The following is a 21,442-nucleotide window of genomic DNA, read 5'->3' as shown; positions in this document are numbered from 1 at the left end:
AAATTAGGTCGCTGATTAATTCATAAATAAATTGTTTCAAGATGAATATTTTATTTTGTGAGTGCGCAGATTTCTAAAAGCAAACCAGAAAACCACTCCAAACCATAATACTACCGTTAAAAATACATATGTTCATGTTCAGGATTTAGTTTAAACATTAGTTGTGTTATTGCAATCTGTCTTACCGAGATTGCTTCTATCATTTGATACTTTCATCAGGGCTTCTGTCACTGAGAAAATAAAGGCTTAAGCTACAGTAAGAAATTAAACACAGATCAATCAAGCATTCCATTATGCTTTACAGAAAGGACAGAGAAAAGATATCAGTCATACAAAAATGTTTCAGCAAATGTTAGAAAAATTTATTTCCAGACACAAATAAATGAAAGACAAGTTATGTTGTTGCAGAAATTATACTGTGATGATCAAGCAGTTAGCAAAATTAAAAAATAAATTAAGTTGGTAGAATAGCTGGAATTGCTTGAGACAAGATGATTCCTTTGTTCTGGAAATATCCTGCAGATATAGACGTATTTTTGTTTAGTAACCCACTGTGGGCATTTCATACTACTCTTTTAGAAAGCCTATCAAAACTAGGAAATGCAATTAAAAAACCATACTGTGGGACATCAGATCCTACCCTTATCTTTATGATGTTTAAGAAATAGAAACGTCTTTTTGGTTCCCTGTTAACTTGTTTGACACCAATAAATTTCAAGAAAATAATTTTGTCAAGAAGTAGCTCAGTGGAGTTATCACAGAGATGTGCAGAGCTGTGCTCAACCAAAGCTTATTTTTAGCTCTGAAGAACCCCTCCAGTGGCTCAGCCCAAGAACTAGTTCACAGTACAGATTAGAGATATTTTTACTCTCACCTTTGTATGGGCACATCCTCCCAGTGACTGGTTGTGACAAAAGGCAGTGTTAATGTCAAATTTTTCCTGTAGAATAGTAAGGAAAACAAGCAGTTCTCACGAGGCACTTAATTCCACAGTTAGGACAAGAGCTACATCTATGTCTCAGTAAATGCACAGAAAACAACTTTCTTCTAATTGCTTGATTGCTTCAAATATAGTATTTAATTGCAGAGCTTACAATGCATTTTCTACTGATAATATTTGTGACATCAAAAACAATACAAATTATGCTGCTCGTCTTTACTGAAAATTCATTTATGTTGCAGAGGAAAGTTATAGAGATTAACGGCTGGCTGTTCTCTGTGACTATTTAATTGCCATTTAGCCTGAGGCTTACCTTACTGCTTGCTAATTGCACTGCCCAAATACGACGTATGCAGAGCAAGGATGTGTGCAGATAGCTGGGTTCTCAGCACTTTTAAATGTCTGGTTTCCTTCATCACAGGTCAGACTACACAGCACAGGGCATCGAGGGCTTAAAAAGCTGTGGTCCAGAATATTATGTTTTGAAGTGGCACTTCATTTATCACTTCATTACTTTCTATTTATGCTAATTACAACTCATCTCAATGCACCACCTCATTAGGACAGCTGATAATTTGTTGTTGACAAACAATTGTGTGATACCCATGGACAATCATTTACAATAACCCATAGAACATCAGCAAAGTGAAATGGATGGAAAACATCACTCTTTACAGGCTCCTGGAAGCTTTTATTTTTAGTGTATGCTAGGCTTCCTACATCTGAAGAAGGTAGCTATCTGTGATTAAGATAAATGGATGGAATTTCCTTTTAATTTCCTGCATATGGGCCAGATCCCAATGATTACATCTACACTGGTGTGGATTTACTGCCCTATAAATGAAAGGCTGTATTACCTAATCTGGGATTCCTATCTCAAGGATTGAGCTAACCTCAGAAAATATGTCCATACTTTTTGTTCCCCTGTTTATGAGAGTCATTTCTTTATTAGTAATTAACTTAGTTATACAACTGCAATAGAACATTGCTAGCATTAACAACCCGGTAAAATAATACTAACTAATCACTGCTTTTCTTTAAAAAGGAGGAGCCATTGACTACATTACATCACAGTATTCATTCTGAATGTGCAACTGAAGGACTTTCTCCAGCCTGTGGTTCCGTATGTGTTGGTCCCCACAGTTAACTTGACATCCTGGGAGGGGATTAATTAATTTGCAGGGTGCTGGAAAAAAAAAAAACAGTAAGACACTGACGTACTTCAAAAATACTTGTCAAACAATAGTATTAAAAATAGGAAAGGATAATACCATTCAGTCATTAAATACTAACAATCTATTTTCATGAATACTTAGTTCTAAGAATGTTGCTATACTATGTATGTATGTGTATGCATGTGTACATCTAATTCTAAACTAATAAATGTACCAGTTTAGAATATACCACTTATACGGTGATAAATAATGAAAAGATGATAGTTGTAAATACCCAGAAGGTTATTTACAGGAAAACTCACCCAATGGAAGCCTTCAGTCTGCTGGGAACCACTGAGACACTCACCACCAAGAATCAGTCTCCAAGAGATGCTGCCTTAGTGGTGGTCAGCCCTTAAATGAGGTCTAGAGGAGATGGAGTTAAATTACACTCACCTGTGCTCCCACAGCTGACCCCACACTTGCCTCAGCTGATTAATCAAAGGTTCAGGCTGTGATTACCAATTTCCCATAAACCACTTTTTCTGCAGATTCTTCTGCAGAGTCTGTATTTGAGGAAGGAACTGTGTGGTTATTTTAAGGAAGGAATAATATTAAAGGGAAGAATGTACACATAAAGGGAGTTCAATTCTCTTCTCTGAGACTAGAGAAGTAATAATTACACAGTAAAACCAATGTAAATGATGGGGAACATCAAGCACCGAAAATCAGAGGCAGACCACCTCAAGAAATGTTGATACTATAGGATGACAAGTATAGATATTACTACCATGTATGACCATAACTATTCTTAAAGACTGAAATATTTTTTTAATTATTCGTGTGCATCTCAGAAGTGCCTTAAGGCAGTGTTCAATATACAGCAAGAGAATATTTTCTGCCCAGAGCCAACCTAAACAAAAGGCTATTAGCTGAAAGTAGCATTGCTAGTCAATGCAACAGAAGATTAAAAAAAATCAAAGAAAAAGATTGTCAGATTTGCACAGGAGGTCTTGGGGAGAGAGTCCTGTCTCTCTTTAGTTATGAGGCATGATGCATAGCTACAGACCCTCACTTGGGTCTTTCAGAGCAGAGCTGTTCAGACTTAGGCTACGTGGTGTTGTGCCTTCAGTCATGCACCACATGGCAGCCAGCAGCAATCACCGTGCTGCTCAGCCAAAGAAGACATCACTTCATCAGCTGCAATCATGTGGCTGTGAACTGGTAGGAAGCACACACTGCATGGGGGCATGCTTATATGGCACAGGTACAAGGTCACTATGGACAAGGTTACCCGGTCACTTCCATAAAGCTATTTTGTTCGGTTGCAAAATGAAAACTACTGTAAGGTTCAGTGCTGTCCTGTCTTGATAAGATGGAATCTCCTTCCAGCCAAAATAATTTATTCCAATTGTCAAAGCTCATCAGCCTCTCAGTGTGAGTCTTGCATAAGTGGATTTATTCCTGGCTGTTTCATTTGCACACTCCATGAAATTTTTTTCCACCTATTTAATTTCATCAAGACATTCTTCATGGAGGCTAGTAAACTCACTGCAAGAACACAGTGATGTAAAATACAGTGTCTCCTTCTTATATTCCCGTGAAAAAGATAGGATGAACTATAGCATGCTTTAACGACTCATATACTTAGGAAAAATTCCTGTTTTAAAATGCTGTTCCTGAAATAGGAACAATAGGGAAGCATATGATAAATAAAGCAATAAAACATGCTTATAGGTAACTGATAATAAAGTGCTACCAAATTTCCTACAAATTTTCTGTTTAAAGTCTCCCACTGTGAAGTCTATAACAGTCAGAATTCTACAAGAGTGGTGTAAAATGCTCCTGTGAAATTGCATAGTCTGAGAATATTACTATGGCACTTTTGCAGTGATTTTTCTAAATGATCTGCCTCTCTGTTGCAAAGAATGTCAAGTGGCAACTGTGATGAACATATCTTTGCTGAGGCACAGGCTTTGGGAAGTGTAGTTGTGTTTTTTTGTTTGCAGCATGTGCAGCCACCTAAGGAAGGTGTGAAAAGAGGGGGTTAATCACTGTGCTCCTGTACATCAGCCACTTATCAGAACTTATACATTTACATCAGAACTTATACAACTGTAGATGCTCTGGAGCCTTCCTGACTTTATCTCCCCAGTAAGAGAAGAGCTCTAAGTCCAGACAAAACAAGCACATACTTTAATTTTGGCTGTGGAGGGCCAATGCAACCATCTGCTACTACTATGTATGTGTGTCTTTCCACTTAAGAAAGTTTTTTTAAAAATAAATTTTCCCCTCAGTGAGTCAACTAGAATACATGAAGTATTAGCAGATAAAGATTAAAGCTTAATTCTATGAAGCTGATTACAGCTCACGGTGGATGCTGTATGCTATTTGCATTTTCTTGAGAAGAAGATGGTTTCTGCAGTCACCTGACCCTGAAACCCCTCCGGAAGGTTTAGCAGCCCAAAAAGTGCTGCAGTTGAGTAGAACATGTCAGCAGCACAAGCGGGTAGCTCTATCCAAAGCAGAAGCTGATATCAGATTGGTCCTGGTCAAAGACAGCAGCTTTTACAGCCAGCTCCTGCCAGCATCATGCCTTTGAAATAGCCAGTCTGTTAATTAATGTTTCCCTATGTGACAGCCTTTGGGAGTCAAAGAAACAAACAAATGAATCTGAAAAAAGGAGCCTGCTTGACACGCTGATAAATCTGTTGTGACAACGTAGGGCTTATTAAACACTGAGAAATATATTTCCCAAGCCTCTGGGTCAAAATCAAATTTGAAGGTTAATCAACATTTTTAAAAAGTCACATGAGCTACTTTTTCTGTATATTCTGCTTTGGACAAGAAACTCATGATCAAATACACTGAACTAGAAAATACAATGCATGCAGTGAGTTTTTATCCAAATAACACAATATTCTAAGTTAAAGGGACATAGCTAAAATGACATGATGCAGCTGGCTTTAAAATTTTAAAACCCAGGAAGCTTCTTGTCATCTGTCACCACTGAACTAATCTTGAGCATCAGTTGGTGTGCTTTCATGGGCTCCATCGGGTTGACATGCAGATCCTTGCCCAGACATCATGAGATGCTGGTGGGACAGCAGAAGCATCTTGGTGAGGAAATAATGCTGGCTTGCTGAAAGGAGCACCTCGCAGAACAAAAAAGTTAAATGGTGCTGTTGATTATCACGATGCATGCTGCAGAGAAAGAAGAAACAAGGGGCTGCCTACACAAAGCTTTTCCTCTCAGTGGCAGCAGTTTCAGCAGGATTTTTCCTGTAATTTGCACCATTAGAGGAGGATCTGTCCTAGTTAGACGGTCTTGCTGGAGGGCAGTGGAACAGCAGCTTGACCTGCTATACTCAGGAGGATATCTTGGGCCCAAGAACCTCTTAACTTTGCTTTCCTAAGCGAAAAAATGATTCCTTCTATGATGTTCATGGAGAGAAACAGGCATGCACAGATGCATATGAAAATAACTGATCTACTCCCACAGCCTGAAGAACTTATCAGGTGGAAAACAGTTATCCGTAACCCTATTCTTTCTGCCTCACAGCTTTCATGCTTCCTTCTTTCAAAGCATGTTATGTGGCTTATTTCCAGCTGGGGTTCATCAGGCTCAGCACTGCCACCAAGCAAGGAAAGGGACTGTCCCCTCTGCTCAGAGCTGTGCAGCCTCACCTTGATCACTGTGTGCAGGTCTGGGTGCCCCAACATAAGGAGGACATAAAAATATTAGAAAGCATTCAAAGGAGGACTAAGAAGATGGAGAAAGATCTAGAGGGCAAGGCGTGCGAGGAGCAACTGAGGTCCCATTGGTTTTTTCATCGCAGTGCAGAGAAGGTCAAGGGGACGCCTGATGGTAGCTACAGCTCCTCACAAGGAGTGGACAGGCATGGAACATGCTGCCCAGAGCAGTGGGAACAGACCCAAGCTGCTGGAGTTCATGGAGCATTTGAATACCACTTTCAGACATATGGTTTGGATTTTGGGTGGTCTGTGTGGAGCTGGGGGTTGGACTTGATGACTGTTGGGGGTTCCTCCATCTTGGGATGTTTTGTGATACTATGATTTTAAGATTATGATCCAATCATCATTACCAGTGTTAGTGCTTTAAACAGAATGGCACTTTTAAGGGATAGTCTGAATGACTAAGATGCAGCAGACAATCTCCTTCATGCTCAGTTGGCCAAATCCTACTCACCCTTTTACACTTGCATTGGTTCAACATGATGAGTTTCATTTTTGGCGCTACCAGTGAACACGTTGTCAGAACATGAAGTTAAATATGACAGAAGAGCCTCATGACATCAAGACACATTTTACAGCAGCATCTCTCACATCACCAGTGGAAGAATCCAGCTCCATCCAATCATGCGTCATGTGGAGTTCTTCTATATTACACAGACATGAACTGGTAAACACCCCCATAAGCTAACTTTAACCCTGAGCATGGTAGCCAGGGCAGCAGCGATCTGTGTGGGGGTTAACATCAAATTCTGATTATTTTACCACACCAGCAGGTAGGCTTCCCTGCCTCTGCTCGTGTTGCCATGGCTGCATTGCTAGCAGTCCCCAGACAGCAAGTTTAAAGTTAATTTGGGTAAGCCTGCATTAGCTGCAGACATTTCAGGGACTGCAGAGCAGATGTATTCATAGCAATGAAAGGTTTTCAGAAACATTTCAAAAGAGCCACGTGTCTTTCTTCTCATGTCTACCACTGTCACTGAAGGAGTGAGGACAGGCTATGCGGAGGTGGACAGGCTCAGTCAAAATGCAAGGGCATGCCAAAAGGAGCCTAGGTATTTTCTACAATGGTAGAGACACAACTGTAACAATGAGAATTTATGTGCTTAAGACTGAATTTTATTTCCCCTTTATTCCAGTGTAGATCCTCCTATGGAAAGAATTAGATTTTGTATCCTTCTGGCACCACAAATGAATTATTTTATTTTTTTAAGCAAATCTTTGTATTTTTATAAAAAAGAAGGCAACCATTATAACCATATTATTACTACATCCAGCAAATTAAATTGCAGACACAAATAAAAGTATTATTTAATCTCTCTGTACCTGAATTTCTTGGCTTTTTTTTTTTTTTTTTTTTTTTTTTTCCCCTCAGCTGTATCTTTAATCCCACAATTAGTACACCAAAGCATCAAGTAATGGTGTTCTATCATTCCCTTATCTGCTATATACCACATTTGTACTCATTTCAGCACTGAGTTATCTCTATAGCCTGACAAATCACTTGACATTGCATACACTCAGGTTGCACTCTCTGGAAATAAATAATTTATTGTTACCTATTCTATAAATATCCTCAGCAGAAGTTATTCAATAACTGCAGTGGTAAGCTGCTTGAATTGAAGAACAGACCAATGGTCTCAAGTGTATTATAAAGTCTCTGCATAAATTACCTAAATATTTATGGCAGATTTCTTAAGTAAATTATCTTCTCGCTCCAGGGTGAAATACTTTAAATTTAGGGTAACTACTATCCATATTTCCTTCAAATTGTTAATACAAGCATATCAGTCTTTGAGGGTCATGATCACTGCAACTGCCCCAAAAGGCAATGTTAGTACATTCTCTATAATGAATAATAGAGTTTAAATCAGTTTCCTTTTTAGTTACAATCTTCTATTACCAAGACCAAATTGATCCAAAGACTTAGAAGAATGAAACATGCTTGGCAATGTTTCTAAGTGGTCAGTAAGTTGCTCTTACAGAAATAAACTGATTTCTTCATTCCAAAGATACACTACTCACATACGCTATCTCAGACAGAATTAACAGAAGACTGTAAAAAAGGAAGTGACCAAAATCACTGGCAGAGCTGTTCTTACAACTGGGTATCAAGTACAAGTCTCACCAGCACCACAGAATAAAGTATGGATTTCCACAGTTTGAGAATCAAGGAAATTGCTTCACACAGTCCATTTCACACATCCTAGTAGAGTATCAATGCACAATAGCTGATAAACTGTTCAGGTCACATCCTTACTGAAGCTTACTATGTAGCTTCAATTTGTGGATGAAGTTAAGTAATGGATTAATTTGTATCTAAAGTAGCACTTCCTGATGAAGAGTTTTAGAAGTCTGACCAATGCTTCCAAGGTGATAACACTTTGAAGGAAAAGGTGCAACCTCCTGATGCTTTATTACCAAAAAATATTGAGGCTTATGTTAAGGGTAAAACAGAAATTTGTAACATGCCTAATAGTCAAGAAGAGAACGTAAAGCAAATGACAGCTGAAATACAGATGGTCTCTCCATTGGAAACAGATTTCTGAATCATAATCGTGCAGTTTGTTCACATGTCATGACCAGATAATCCAGCTACTAATGCGTTCTTTATAAACTCCACCTTTACTACTGATCGAATGCCTTATATTCTACATTTTTCAAACCATGAATGGCAGGATTCTGTAGCTGTCCACTGATTTTATGTCCATTCATTTTTAAATAATTAGCATTTGTTTTTCATAATATCAAGTAATAATTCCATACCTTCTACACAGATTAATACGTGCACCTCGTTCTGGAAATAATTCAACAGAATTTTACAACTAGAGGGTGCTGGAGGACCATAATATGATATGATATGCAAAACTCAATGACCTTTAGAAGAAAAGAGCAAAACAAATCAATTATTACTGTTCAGTAGAAGTTAGTACATTCTGAGCTAATTCAAAAATAGCAGTATTATCTGTATAAGTAAAAAATATTATTACTTTATAGTTGATAATTGTTTTTTAAAAATTGCTATTAAACTTTGCTTTTGTCCTTAAGTTTTTGTGTTGTAATGAATGAAAAGCCTTTATCTTAATAGTACGCATTCCTTTTGCTTCCTTTTGTTCAAGTTGGAAAGCAATTATAGTGAATTATTAATTTTTTATGATAAAACACAAAACCCATCAGGTAAGCAGGAAAGCAAGAAGGAACAAAGATTAATTTAACAATAAAATCTGTAATTGTGATTATACAGATAAAATGTGGACATTAATTACAGACGAATCATTTAATAACATTTCTAACAAGAAAATTATCTTCCAAAAGTCATATAATTTCCAATACATATAATTGTTTTCTTGCCTTCCAATGCTGTAAGAAAAAGTACAAGTATGAGAATAAATAATGTCTATAAATATAGCACTCTAATATATGTATAAAAGATACTTCTCCCTTCCTCTCTCTCTTTGAGTTATCCTTATTGCTTCTTAAAGTCCCTAGCAATTCTGTAAATACTTTCCATGGACAACAACTCTGAAACTTTGCACTCGACCTTAATGATAACAGATTTTCCCCCAGTTCAACATTGGGGAATTCATTAATTCCTCTTCCATAACATTTCTTATTTCCTTTCCATTTCCTCTTTATCAGAAGGAAATCCAAAGGACAAATACTAGCTGCCTAGTAAAGAAAATCTCCACGAGAAAATGGCAAGGAAGCTGACTGAAAGCGTGCATCCTTGCTGTGAACAAAAAACCTCTTCTGCCCAAACATGACTTGAAAATTTCAGACTCAGGAGTGAAAGACATCTGTAGCAGTTTGTATCACAAAGAGATGTTAGGCCAGTAATCATCAGTAACTTCCAAGATGGAAGGCCAACCATGCTTGTTAGGTGGCAGTAGCATGGGTTTCACCTAAAATCAGGACTGGGCTGTTGATTATGAAGTGGCAGTGGCTAGAAAACCATGGTTAACAGATCCACTAGGTGCCCAGTGAAGCCAGCGTGACATAGTTCCCCCCTTTTATATTTCTATTTTCAACATTCTGGTTACACAGTTTCGTATGTGCACAATGCTCTCGCGGCAGGAAGCAAAACAAGAATGACAGGAGAGTCCTTTGTGTTCCACTGGCTCAACACATTCTGTAACAGAACTGCAGCATGACAAATGTGAATATATCTGTTTTTTACCTTATGGAATATTTTGGATATTTAATTCAGTCCCTTCCAATAATATGTATTCCCTTTAATGATTTGCCAACCTATCAAGAACTGTCTTATTTTAATATTTTAACTACATTTTATGCCCCAGTTTTACAAGTAGAAACATGTTTCTCTACAGTATGCCGTCAAGGGCAGATGATGTAGTTTCTGTGTGCTCTCAGGAAACACACACTACTTGGACTATATACATAAAAGAAGTGTTCATATGAACTTCTTTTACCTCATTACTTGTCCTTACAGAGTAATGTACCATGGCATCAACAGAGACCATAGGTATCAATTCCTGCCTTATGCAACCTGGGGAATCCACTTTTCTGGTTTTCTCTGGAAAAATAAAATGCAGAACTTGTCAAACTGTTCCATGCACAGGATCTTAATTTCCAACAAGTAGTAGCCAAATAAATGAGTTGGGGAGGGTAGCCATCAATTAACACATGGTGTATTTAATAGACTTAGATCCTTAGACTTCTAGCTAGCTAGATGTTAGCTCTGATCATCTGTACTACAGAAGGCAAACAGAAAATAAATAACTAGAGTTAAAAAGGGATTTCATCTTGAAAACAAAACGTTTCTTTAAACTACAGGCTTTTAAGAGGATAAACAAAGCAAAATGAGTAAGCCATATCATATTCAACAAAAAAATTAATTGTGACTTTTCACTGTAGGCTTGCAAGACACTAGAGATGAGCCAGAGAACAGACCAATGTAAAAATGTATAATTTGAACAGATACTGATCTGTTCTTGATCAGTATGTTGAGGTGTTTCTCCAAAACTCTTGACACCTGCAGTCTAGAAAGCAGACTGTTCAACATACCTAGCTTGTGCCTAAGGACACAACAGTCAAAACTGGGCACAATACTTAATGGTCAGCATATTCTAATGTATTTTTGAAGTGTGTTTCCTTGATGGATACAATTGCTTTTTTTTTTTTCCACCCCTTCCCCTAAATTTTACAAAATTGCTGATTTTGATTAAAAATACAGCAATTCTCTGATCTTCATTATTCCACATAGATAAGATCAGCTTATTCAATTGTGCCTTCACTTATGACATCTAAATAACAGGGTTCACAACTTAGCTTTTTCTTCAACAGTGCCATCTAAAATTATACAAGAACAAGATGTGTTTGTTTTTTTTTCTCAGAAAGTCAGCAGAAAAGCTTTTAAATACTACATATACTAGAATACTGATTTTAATAATACTCAACGTGCACATCAGTTTGATTATCAGGAACACTTTAAATCTCTGTATGTTACTAATAACTGAAGGGATTTATTCAGCTTTATAATGTAGTATGCATTATCTTTTATATATTCCTAAAGCAAGATGTACGCTGTACATTTATATACAACATTGGTAGAAGCACAGACATTGCAGTGTCATGCTTTCATTCAAATTTCAGATGCCATATTTTCAGTACAATCGCATGGCATCAAAATGCAACATATTGCTTTGCAAATGCAAATAGTTTCACACATTGGCCTTCATGACAGGGAAGGGATATGAAATGGGATATATTTTACAGATGAAAAAAAAATAATAAAAGATTTATCATAAATATATGGACCAATATATGACGTTGAAGAACAAGAAGCAAAAAGGAAACAGTGCTCTCGCATAAAGATCAATTCTCTTTGCTGCTGATGGAATGACAGGCTTGGGAGGAGGAGGCTTCTTGTTGCTCTTGGCTTGAGACTTTCCGAGCCCATTGTTGACTTCAATGGGCTTCCCATAGCAGTCATAATTTGATAATTCAAAATCTCTTGGCAAGCTTCCAACAATGCTGAAATCATTGGATCTCAGATCAGATTTCGAAGTGCAAACTTTTTTGCATCTGGTCTCACCAACCTATGAAATAAAGAGTGAGGGGAATCATGATCTACTCGCCACATTTCATTAACAAACTTAATGCAGATGCTAGAGAACACTGCAAACAAACATATGGGAAATTACTTGTTGATAGGGATACATTACATCAGCCTAATTTGCTGAATGGTTGCATTATAAAGCACTTAAGGATCATCAGTCAATCACATAAACTAATCCAAACATTCATAATTGTGTAATTTTTCATGCACAAGGTGTCTCATGCTGTGCAACCTGTTATAGTTAGATGCCTTCATTTTCAGATGACAGGAGAGAATATCTTGGTATAGAATATTTTTGAAAATAAATCCTGTGCTGATGAATCTGCAGGAAAGACGCTATTCAATGCTTTTTTTTTTCCTGAGACCTGGATGTACAGAATTAGCTCTGAAATTCATATTTTGACCAAATTATTAAACCTGTTCTGATTTTACTTACTAGCCACCTCAAGGTCATTAATCTCATCCTGGGGTGAAAACCTTGTGAAGTGAAAAGACACTTTCTTTGTATCTGCAGTCATTGACATCTCTCTAGAGATGGTAGGAAAGATGCGACAGCATTCCAGGTACCCCCCCCCCCATTGGTATCCTGAAGAATAGCGTAACTGGGAAATGTAAACTAAGAGAAGAATATATGTCTTTCCTACAGCTCCATCAGTGCTCCTGAGTTCAAATATTACTGTACTAAGGTGTATCCCCAGGTGAATTTCCCCCTCCTACAAACCAGACAATTCTATTAGCCATATATATTTATACATACAAAAAAGCATTTTTGTGAAGAAAAAAAAAATTCTGATCTTCCCTTCCTTGGATTTTTGAAAGATTCTATTTCAGATGCAACAAATCTCTATGAGGATCACCTCATGCTGTTAGGTAGCCCAAAGGAATTTGAAGGCTTCTTGCAAGGCTCTGTGCTATGTGATTTTGGTAAGACTCTCACAACAATTCATTTTCTTTGCAGCACAAAAAGAAGCAAAAAATAAATAAATAAAAATAAAAATAGGAAGAAGAAACGTAACATAACAGCATCATTAATAATGTCATTTGTTCACATAAATAACCCGAGAGTTGAAAAACATACTGGTTCAGCAACCACGTGATACAAACAAGCAAGTGACATTCAGATAACTGATGGAACTTCCTGGAATCACTGATCCACTAAATTCAGTTCTCCCAGAAGCTCCCCATTTCTTGTTCCCAGCAGCCTCTCTCTCTATCACAAAGCCTTCAGGTATTCTACTTTCAGCTCCCTCCACCTCTGGTTTTCTGCAGTCTGATGGTTTGAGATATTTGCACTATCAGAATTCTTGCAGGACTGGGCCACACATTAGCTCAAGAGTCACAAGAGTATCATTCCTTCATTACTTATTTATCACACTTTCCCATGATAAAAACTGGTAACATTTAATAGACTGCTAAGAGAAACAGAATCACATATGGAATGAGAGACTTCCTTTCAGACCTGCAAACCTACAGTCCATTCCTCATCCTACCAGAGTAAAACAGTAAATCTCAGTGATGCTAATTGTTTTCTCTGTGTTCTCGTAAAACAACATGGAATATTCCTGTCCCACTCTAGTATCTAAGAAGTGCTCTGGTAGAGGCTTTTACAAGTCAGTTCCCATTTGCTTGCAAGGAGAGCTGAGGGAACAGCTTTTAGGTCACCTCTTCCTCATAAGTGGAAGATTGCTCACAACATGTTCACACAGAGCCCTGCTTAGTTTAGTACCAGCTGTACCACTGATTTATCATGGTGACACAGTTTCTCTTGAAAGAGTAACCTGGCCTCAATTTTTTCCTTTCTAAGCATATGCTTCTATTATTAAGAAGAAAAAAAAAGAAACTTTCATTTTCCTGGTTTAACAAATTCAGTGTGATTCTAATTTTCTAATTCAATTTCTGCCTGGACATATTTTTTAATTTCTTCCCACACAACCCTTCAGCTCCCTAATATTTCTGATATTTTCAGTGAAATCCTCTATAGCTCACACCCACAGCCTTCCTTAAACCAAGTGAAATAATATATATATTGAGTGTAGCTTAACTGCATTTTATTACCCCTGTTTGTGCTAGAAAGTGTAATGATACTCATGACACCTACTAAAGATTACATGGATAGTATCTGTGGAATATGATAGCAGAGAACTTGAATGCAGAGTATCAAAAGACTTTACCAAGGATATGTGAAGAAAGTAAAATTAAAGGCTTCCCACATCTGTTATAATCTTTCAATTTCATGCTGACACAGAATGTGGCCTTGGAAAGCATTTGCTATTGTTTTTCTTGCCCTACCTCAGCACGATGATCTGTGTCCGGCAAGCAGGAGGGTCCCAGATCCACAGCACTGGGGCTGGGAGCATTCGTGTGGGGAGAAGGGAGTGAGTGCCACATCCAAGACAAAGACAGGAGCAGCTCTCCTGCCAGTACACAGGCAGAGAAGAGCAGGAAAAGGCACTGGGGCCCTCTCTTGGGGCTCAGCCCAAATATAAGCCTTGTTCCACAGTTCCTACCAAGGCTGGCTTCTTTATGTAGGCCTGGTGTGGTGCACAGTACACCTGCCCTTTGGTGCACAGCTCAGAAATATCTAAAATGGGCTCTCAGAAGCCAGAAGATCTGTTGCAATGATCCATTCTCACCTTCTCCGAAATTTAGGCTGACGGATGCTGCCCACAGCTGCAGTCCATGGACCACTTATAATAGATTTTCCTTTAAAAACATTTGGAATGGAGATTTTTTTCCCATGACCTTGTTCTCCACAAACACATGTGCCTTATTTCATTTCTAACCTGAGTTTATTTGGCTTCAATTTTCAGACTCAAAGCATGACTACAGTCAGCCCGATTAACTGCTGGTGCTTACAGATGGTAACAAATCAAACCTTGATTTTGTAGGATTCAGATGATGTAAACATGCTGACATACAAAGCCAAATATTCTTCAGAGTTTCATTCCTCCATACTATTGTCTCTGCCAAACAAACTTTCAAAACATTATACCATTTGATTAAATCAATAAACATGGAGATCACCTTTCATTTCACTGACCATTTACAAGGAGGAGCTATTAGGGAGTTGAATTAGGAGTAATGTTAATCATAATTAATAACTGTTAATAATTATTATTCAGTCCCCTCTTAGCTATTTCATATTTTCCACTGAATGATGTCAGTCTCATAGTTATTCACATTATGCCACTTAGCCTTTAAAAGTACTGGCACAAAGTTAGCTTCTCACAGACATCTGGAACCTTCCCAGTTTAAAAGGATTTATTATAAGAAATCAACATCTGTGTTCCACAGCACTCCTGGACCAGCTCTTTACAAAATCTTAGAGGAAACTTTAGCTGACATCGTGGTTTTAAAATGTCTGACTTACTTGAATAGCTACTGTTTCACATCCTCATGACCTGCTGTCAATGGAAACGAGTTCATCATTTGAATGGATGCATTCAGCTTTTACCCAGACACAAACTGGAACATTTTATCAACACTTTCATCTTTTCTACTAATTCTTGACTACTACAGCATCTCTCTCTAGTAGGAGATCAATACTCTTTTCACTGTTTTCTTTGTGGGGGCTGAGGGGGTTGTTGGTTTTTTTTGTTGTTGCTTTTGGATTTGTCTTTACTGTTGATGTACATGTAAAATAACTCTCTAAGGCTCTTTTGATCAACCTGGTCTTTGAGTAATTTGGTCTGGTGGGAAGTGTCCCTGCCAATAGCACAGGGGTTGGAACTAGATGATCTTAAAGGTCCCTTCCAACCCAAACCATTCCACGATTATATGATTCAGTTATGCTGACCATATACCCACTTTGTTATATGCCTTTGGGTCGTTTTATTTTTGTTGTTTGAGTTTGTTGTTGTTGTTTTTTCTTATCTGTATCCAACTTTTACTGGATTTCAAGTTATATTAGTTGCTATCAGCATCTCCTTTTGCCACTAAGAAGAAAACAAAAATGTTTACAGCTGAGTTAGTTTTCAGTCACTGGAGAGTCTGTTTTCAGTTGTTTTCTTCTGTTTTGTTTATAGTTAGCATATCTTTCCTTCTATTCTATAGCTGTTTTGAACATTCTCAGACAGCTCACCAGCATCATTCATATTTTTTGTTTAAAATCTTCCTGCTAGATGAGAAAAAAAATGCTTTTCAAATATGTAAAATCTGTCCTTTCACAGCACCAAAAATACTAGAACTCAACTAAATTTGTTTTGTGCAAATAGAATAAAGACTTTTCACTTGACTGCTCATCCCATGATCAAGTCTTCTTTCACTGTCAGAATGAAGCATAAATTGGTTTCAAGAATTTATGAGATGAGAACTGCACTGTCAAAGATTTCTGGCAAATCTTCAAACATGAGATAGCAGCAGCAGTCTCTCAAGCTCAGCATGAGTCCTGAAAGTTGAAGTGCTTCCCCACTGTACGAGAGCTTTCACTCCCTGCTCTATGCAGCATTTCTCCTCTGCCACAGAATTTTCTCTTCTGTTGAACCCAACCTCTTTTGGCATGCACATCTGTCACTGGTCCTGCTTGTGCAAGAGTCCTCCATACCAGAATAGCTGCAATAAACTTAATCTTCCTTGCACTTGTAGACTGACCTCATCTCTTTGCTTATAGTGTAATGATAGACTTAGATCACCAATAAAGTAAAGACTGTTTAGAATTAGTGGGTATTCAGATTGCTATCACAGTCCAATTACTGTATTATCTGCAAATTCTCATTACCCCACTAACAGAAAAGTAAAACAAAATATCATAGAGTCACAGCCTAGATGAGGTTAGAAGAGACCTCTGGAGATCAACTAAGTCCAGCCCCCCTGCTCAAATTAGGGTCAGCAAGAGCAGATTGCTCAGGGCCTTTTTGCAGTCGTGCTCTGAATTATCTCTAAGGATAGATACATGACTCACTAGAGCAGAAAGTACCTACCCTGTACCTGAAATGCTGTCAGCAACTATTAAAATAGATTGTAGCCTGTGGTTTTCCACACAATATAAAATGCAAACTGGGTTTATGGTATTTCTATGAGAAAAATCTGAGTCTGGAGTCCTACTTGAAGGGAAAACACAGAATATGAAGATCAGGTCACCACAGGTCACCACCAATGGTACAGTATATTATAAATAAAAATCTATTAGAGATGAACAAGATGCATATTGGGTTTCAGAGCCTAGAGGCAGCTTAGACAAGACAAGGCAAGCAATAGCACTACTTCTCTTAAAAAATAACTAGGTTTAGAGCTATTACCAGCACTTGCACAGACCTATTCATCACCTGCCAGAGCTATTCTTTTAGCAAATGTTCGCTTCAGTCATCAGTGCATTACCTGTGGGGGACAGCTTCTAGAAACAGGCTTGATGAAAATGTGACTTTTCAAGTGGAAAGGTGTTGTTACAGTTAACCATGTAATCGCTCCTTGTAATCATGACACCAGTGAAAGAAAAAAGAAACTGATTCATCTCCCAAACATTTCCCTTTTTGCTTGTTTTTCTCATCATGTATGATGTTACATTGCTAGGAAACACACTCAAACTCCTACTGAGTATTCCCAGTAAAAAAAACACTGCCAGCATTTATCACCAGGTTGCATAATTTTCTCCTCTGCTTACAACTGCAGCTATGAGCAGTCTCTATGTACAAGGAGCCAAATAGCTCTCATGTCTTCTAGCCTGTAAATGCAAAGCCTTTAAAGCTCCTAGCAAAATCAGCAGAACCACTTACACTGAATTTTCTATTTTTTTCCTACAGTTTCACGGTGATCTTGCCAGAATGTACCCATTGACTTTACTCACACAGACACTGATAAACCTCTGGGCACTGACCTTCAAAGGGCTTTTGCTGGGCAGGGACTCATGAGTCACAAATCATGGACTTTGGAGCTTGGTGTATGTTTGCAACACACAGCTTTACTTCAGCCAGTACCCAGGACTTGGTAGAGAAGAAAACAAACTGTGCTTCAATAGAGGGCTCTCTCCTTCTTTGGTCGATTCTCAAATTGTGAACGTTGTTTTCACCCTGCCACCTTCTTTACTGCTGCTGATGAACATCAGTCACTATCACTGACTCTCCTGACATGACTCACTGCTGGAAGAGCTTTCATCTGAGAATTGCCAGAGGAATATCACCAGGCTCTGTTACAAGGGACCTCTTCTCCTTACCTTCTATTACAAATGGCATCAGGCTTCAAATTTTTAGGATGTACAGAAAAATTCCTAGCAATTAAAAAGTATTTATTTTTAAGTATGATCTTTGCTTTGACTTGTCTTAAATAATATGAAACATGGGCATATCATGAAGTGAAATAAAGATATATGTACATATTTTAAACTTGATTCCCCCCTAGCAACTTTTGGCTATGTTATAGCAACTCTTCATTAATATCTCATAACAAAGTGCTTCATTTGGGCAATGCGATTATTAATGCTTCCTGTTTTTCCCCATTACGAGTCCTGAGTTTCCATGTCATTCCTGTTGGCTTTATCTTTGAGCCTCATTCAATTTCAAATCCAGCTATAATGAAATTTACAGCTATGCCCTCTCTTTTTCCTTATTATCACCTGGGTTTCATGACTCGGTGCATTCAGATTTCTGTATGCCTCTTGTGAGGAAAGAATTAGAACATCCTCAAATATTTCTGCTCTTTCCAGATATTTATCACAGTATGAGTTCTCTCCTTCAAACACAATCCTGATGAGAAACAGCTCCTGATGTTCTGGGACAGCACTCTGGCTTTCATATTCTTTATGCCTTTCAATATACAGTTTTTTCCATTACCTGTGCCTTTAATATTTCCCTCCCTTGCATATTTGCCATATGACAAATGCATTCTTTACTTGATCATTGCTAGCTCTGTATGGGAGCCAGCCAAATGTTGTGGGGCAGGCCTAGATTTGGATTAAGAATCAGAAGTACTGAAAGATTTAGACCTATTTTGATTTAGAAGAGTAGTACAGCCTTCCAGTGGTAAGAACTGTCAAAGTACTCCTAAGCAGTAGCTAGGTCAGAGAGGGAGCTTTCAGCTGAGTATATTTATAGTGCTCAAATATATAGGATAATGTGCATCTACGGAAGCACATAAGGACTTAAAGTCATTTTTATCTATTTAAATGTGTAATTTGTTTGAAAGATTGTAAGTATCCTAGATGCTTGAATATCCTAGAGATAATCAAAATCTAAAAGTAATTCTACTTATTTATTACAGCCAAATATAGACTTAGTGATCCAAACACATAACGGTGAGAAATTTGTCATATCTATCTTATCGAAATAAAATGCATTGCTTTGGGGAAGTGTTCAACAAATGTTTTGCATGTGGTTCTGAGCCATTTATCATAACTGGGCTTCCTTAAAGCTTAGAAATAAACTGTGCACTCAAACCCACTTTCTTGGAATAAAAGATTAAAATATGACAGGATAGCATAGGTGACAAAAGTCATCATTTATACTCCTGGATAGGACAAGTTCCCATGCCACTTGCTGCTAGGGAATTACTTGTGACTCAAGTGAAAGCAGACACAGGATAGCTTTAAGCTGAATCTGGTTGCCTGCCAAAATAGTTCTTAGGAGGCTCTATCAGATGAGAATCATGGTAGTCAAGTGCACTGCTCTGTGCTATCAGCAGCTTCTCCGAGCTGGGTGTAATTATTCACGAGGCAATGCCAGCTTTACACTAGGGCTGGGATTCTGCTACCCTGGCACAAAAGAGTCGCTCCTTAAAGATGTTTTAAACTCACATCGTACAGTACTGATAATGTCACTTGGATCTGGTCAAATACCTTTATTTTATACATCTAAATTTTAGAGCTATAGAAAACTATAAGACATCTTCATATTCCATACCCTGTAGCATTAATGTACTTTCTTCCGAAGAACTGAGGTAGATGGCCAGGGATGTCTGATAACTCTTGGGTTATATGGAAAACTTTGGCATAAGCAAAGATGCTCAACTAATCTTTATTCATAGAATGAGCTCTGATCAATTTACCCATACTCCATCTGGCAACGCAAGAAATGCAGGAACTGTTCGACAGACAAACAGACCTGTCTTTTATTTACAAATGCCAAGACTTCTGAATCCCTGGCTGTAGAGATTCTTTACATGCAATTCAGTGCAGCTGTGGCTGTTCCAAGAAAAGCAATGAGATGCTGATACTTGAGTATGCTCTCAACAAACACTGACTGAAAGTCTTGTCCTCTCAATAGTTACAGTTTGACAGCTGCTATTTGTTATCAAAAGAAAAAGAGCAACTGTCAATCTGCTTGCTTCTTTATTTACCTAAGGCTCAGCAACAAGTATGGTACTAAGGTATTAAAAATAAATAAACATTTCATTTAGTACATCTGACACTGAATCATTAGGGACCATTTGCTTAGATGGCCAGCCATTAATTACCAGCATGTTCTTAGCATCTTGGCCACCTCTAAGCTTAAAACTATTATAGCAGCATCTTTCTGGAACTACATTAATAGAGGATAATGCTGATTTTGCATACACAGCTAGACAGCTCTTACCTGTAAAGTGCTGATGTGGACAGGAGTCCCTGTGCCGTTCACAGTGTTCTTTTTAGCAGTGTTTCCACCCTTTCCTTCAGCTTGTTCTGCCTTGGCAATCTTGGCTTTTTCAGCTTCAATTCTCTTTGGGTTGTTTAGCATTACCTGAACCACTGCATACTCCACCAACGATGCAAACCCAAACAGAAGGCAAACAATCAACCATACATCTAAGGCCTTCACATAAGACACTTTAGGAAGTTCAGCAGCAAGAGTAGTACATTCAGATGCCAAGCTGAGCACTGAGAAGATACCTACAGAAAAAAAATACAGTATTAATTAAAGCAAACTTAGCCTTATCAACACCTGCTGAGCTCCTCTTCTGAAACAGACAACACTGAATGACGAGTTGTAACAGCAAATGGAACTTGACAAGGTGGTAGGTATATTTTGCAACAGATAAACAATGTGTACATGCCTGCAGTTAATGAACAAGTTAAATTTAATACATACGTAGCATACTGTTAGTGATGAATTATTAATAATGAGTATCTTTGTGTTATAAATGGAGAAATAAAGGAAGCTGAACTAGTTGCTGTGGTTTCCTGCCACAACACTCATCATACAATGGGAAATGGGTTTTCCAGAGACTTGACTTACAGTGTGCATCTAATTCTGGGAAGATAGAAGAGAAATATATGGTATCTAAATCAAAAAACTCCAAGTCCTTTAAATTAGATTTGAAGAATCACTGCTGTCCCAGAAACCTGCACTGTGCTACAGCAGGAGACATTTCTGAATGATCCATCCACAAGCATAACATTTAAACCTGACAGGGTACTGTTTTTAAAGTGCACCTTAAAAAGACTATGTTCACAACTTACTGTGAAGATGAAAACACTGAGTTGACCAAAGGTCGACGAACATCCCTGCTTGAGCTTCCAGTATATAGAGGAAGCTTTCTAGATAAAGAGCTTTTGAGGAAGCCCTTATCGTAATAAAAAAGTACATCTGCAAAGGCTACTGAAAGTTCACA

General features: G+C 37.9%; 1 protein-coding gene and 1 long non-coding RNA gene across 5 annotated transcripts in view; both read right to left on the bottom strand.

The window, feature by feature from the left end:
* Positions 1–340: 340 nt before the first annotated feature.
* Positions 341–2,406, bottom strand: LOC107312981. The gene is made up of 4 exons (XR_004307005.1): positions 2,008–2,406; positions 1,254–1,400; positions 875–940; positions 341–516 (listed from the first exon to the last, which is right to left on the bottom strand). It is a non-coding gene; the product is annotated as an uncharacterized LOC107312981 (long non-coding RNA).
* A 4,781-nt stretch (positions 2,407–7,187) lies between these two features.
* Positions 7,188–21,442, bottom strand: part of GLRB (glycine receptor beta) — a 47,279-nt gene continuing 33,024 nt past the window's right edge. For all 4 annotated transcript variants that reach the window (XM_032444354.1, XM_015860995.2, XM_015860994.2 and 1 more), the window contains 2 exons: positions 20,428–20,720; positions 7,188–11,906 (listed from right to left, as the gene is read on the bottom strand). In XM_032444354.1, the coding sequence (XP_032300245.1) occupies positions 11,610–11,906; positions 20,428–20,720 (590 nt within the window). In that variant the 3' untranslated portion in view covers positions 7,188–11,609. The remainder of the gene's footprint in view (positions 11,907–20,427; positions 20,721–21,442) is intronic.

This window comes from Coturnix japonica, chromosome 4, assembly GCF_001577835.2.
Source record: "Coturnix japonica isolate 7356 chromosome 4, Coturnix japonica 2.1, whole genome shotgun sequence".
NCBI lineage: Eukaryota > Metazoa > Chordata > Aves > Galliformes > Phasianidae > Coturnix > Coturnix japonica.
Note: the sequence above shows the minus strand (reverse complement) of the source record. Positions and strands in the feature narration are given on the sequence as shown.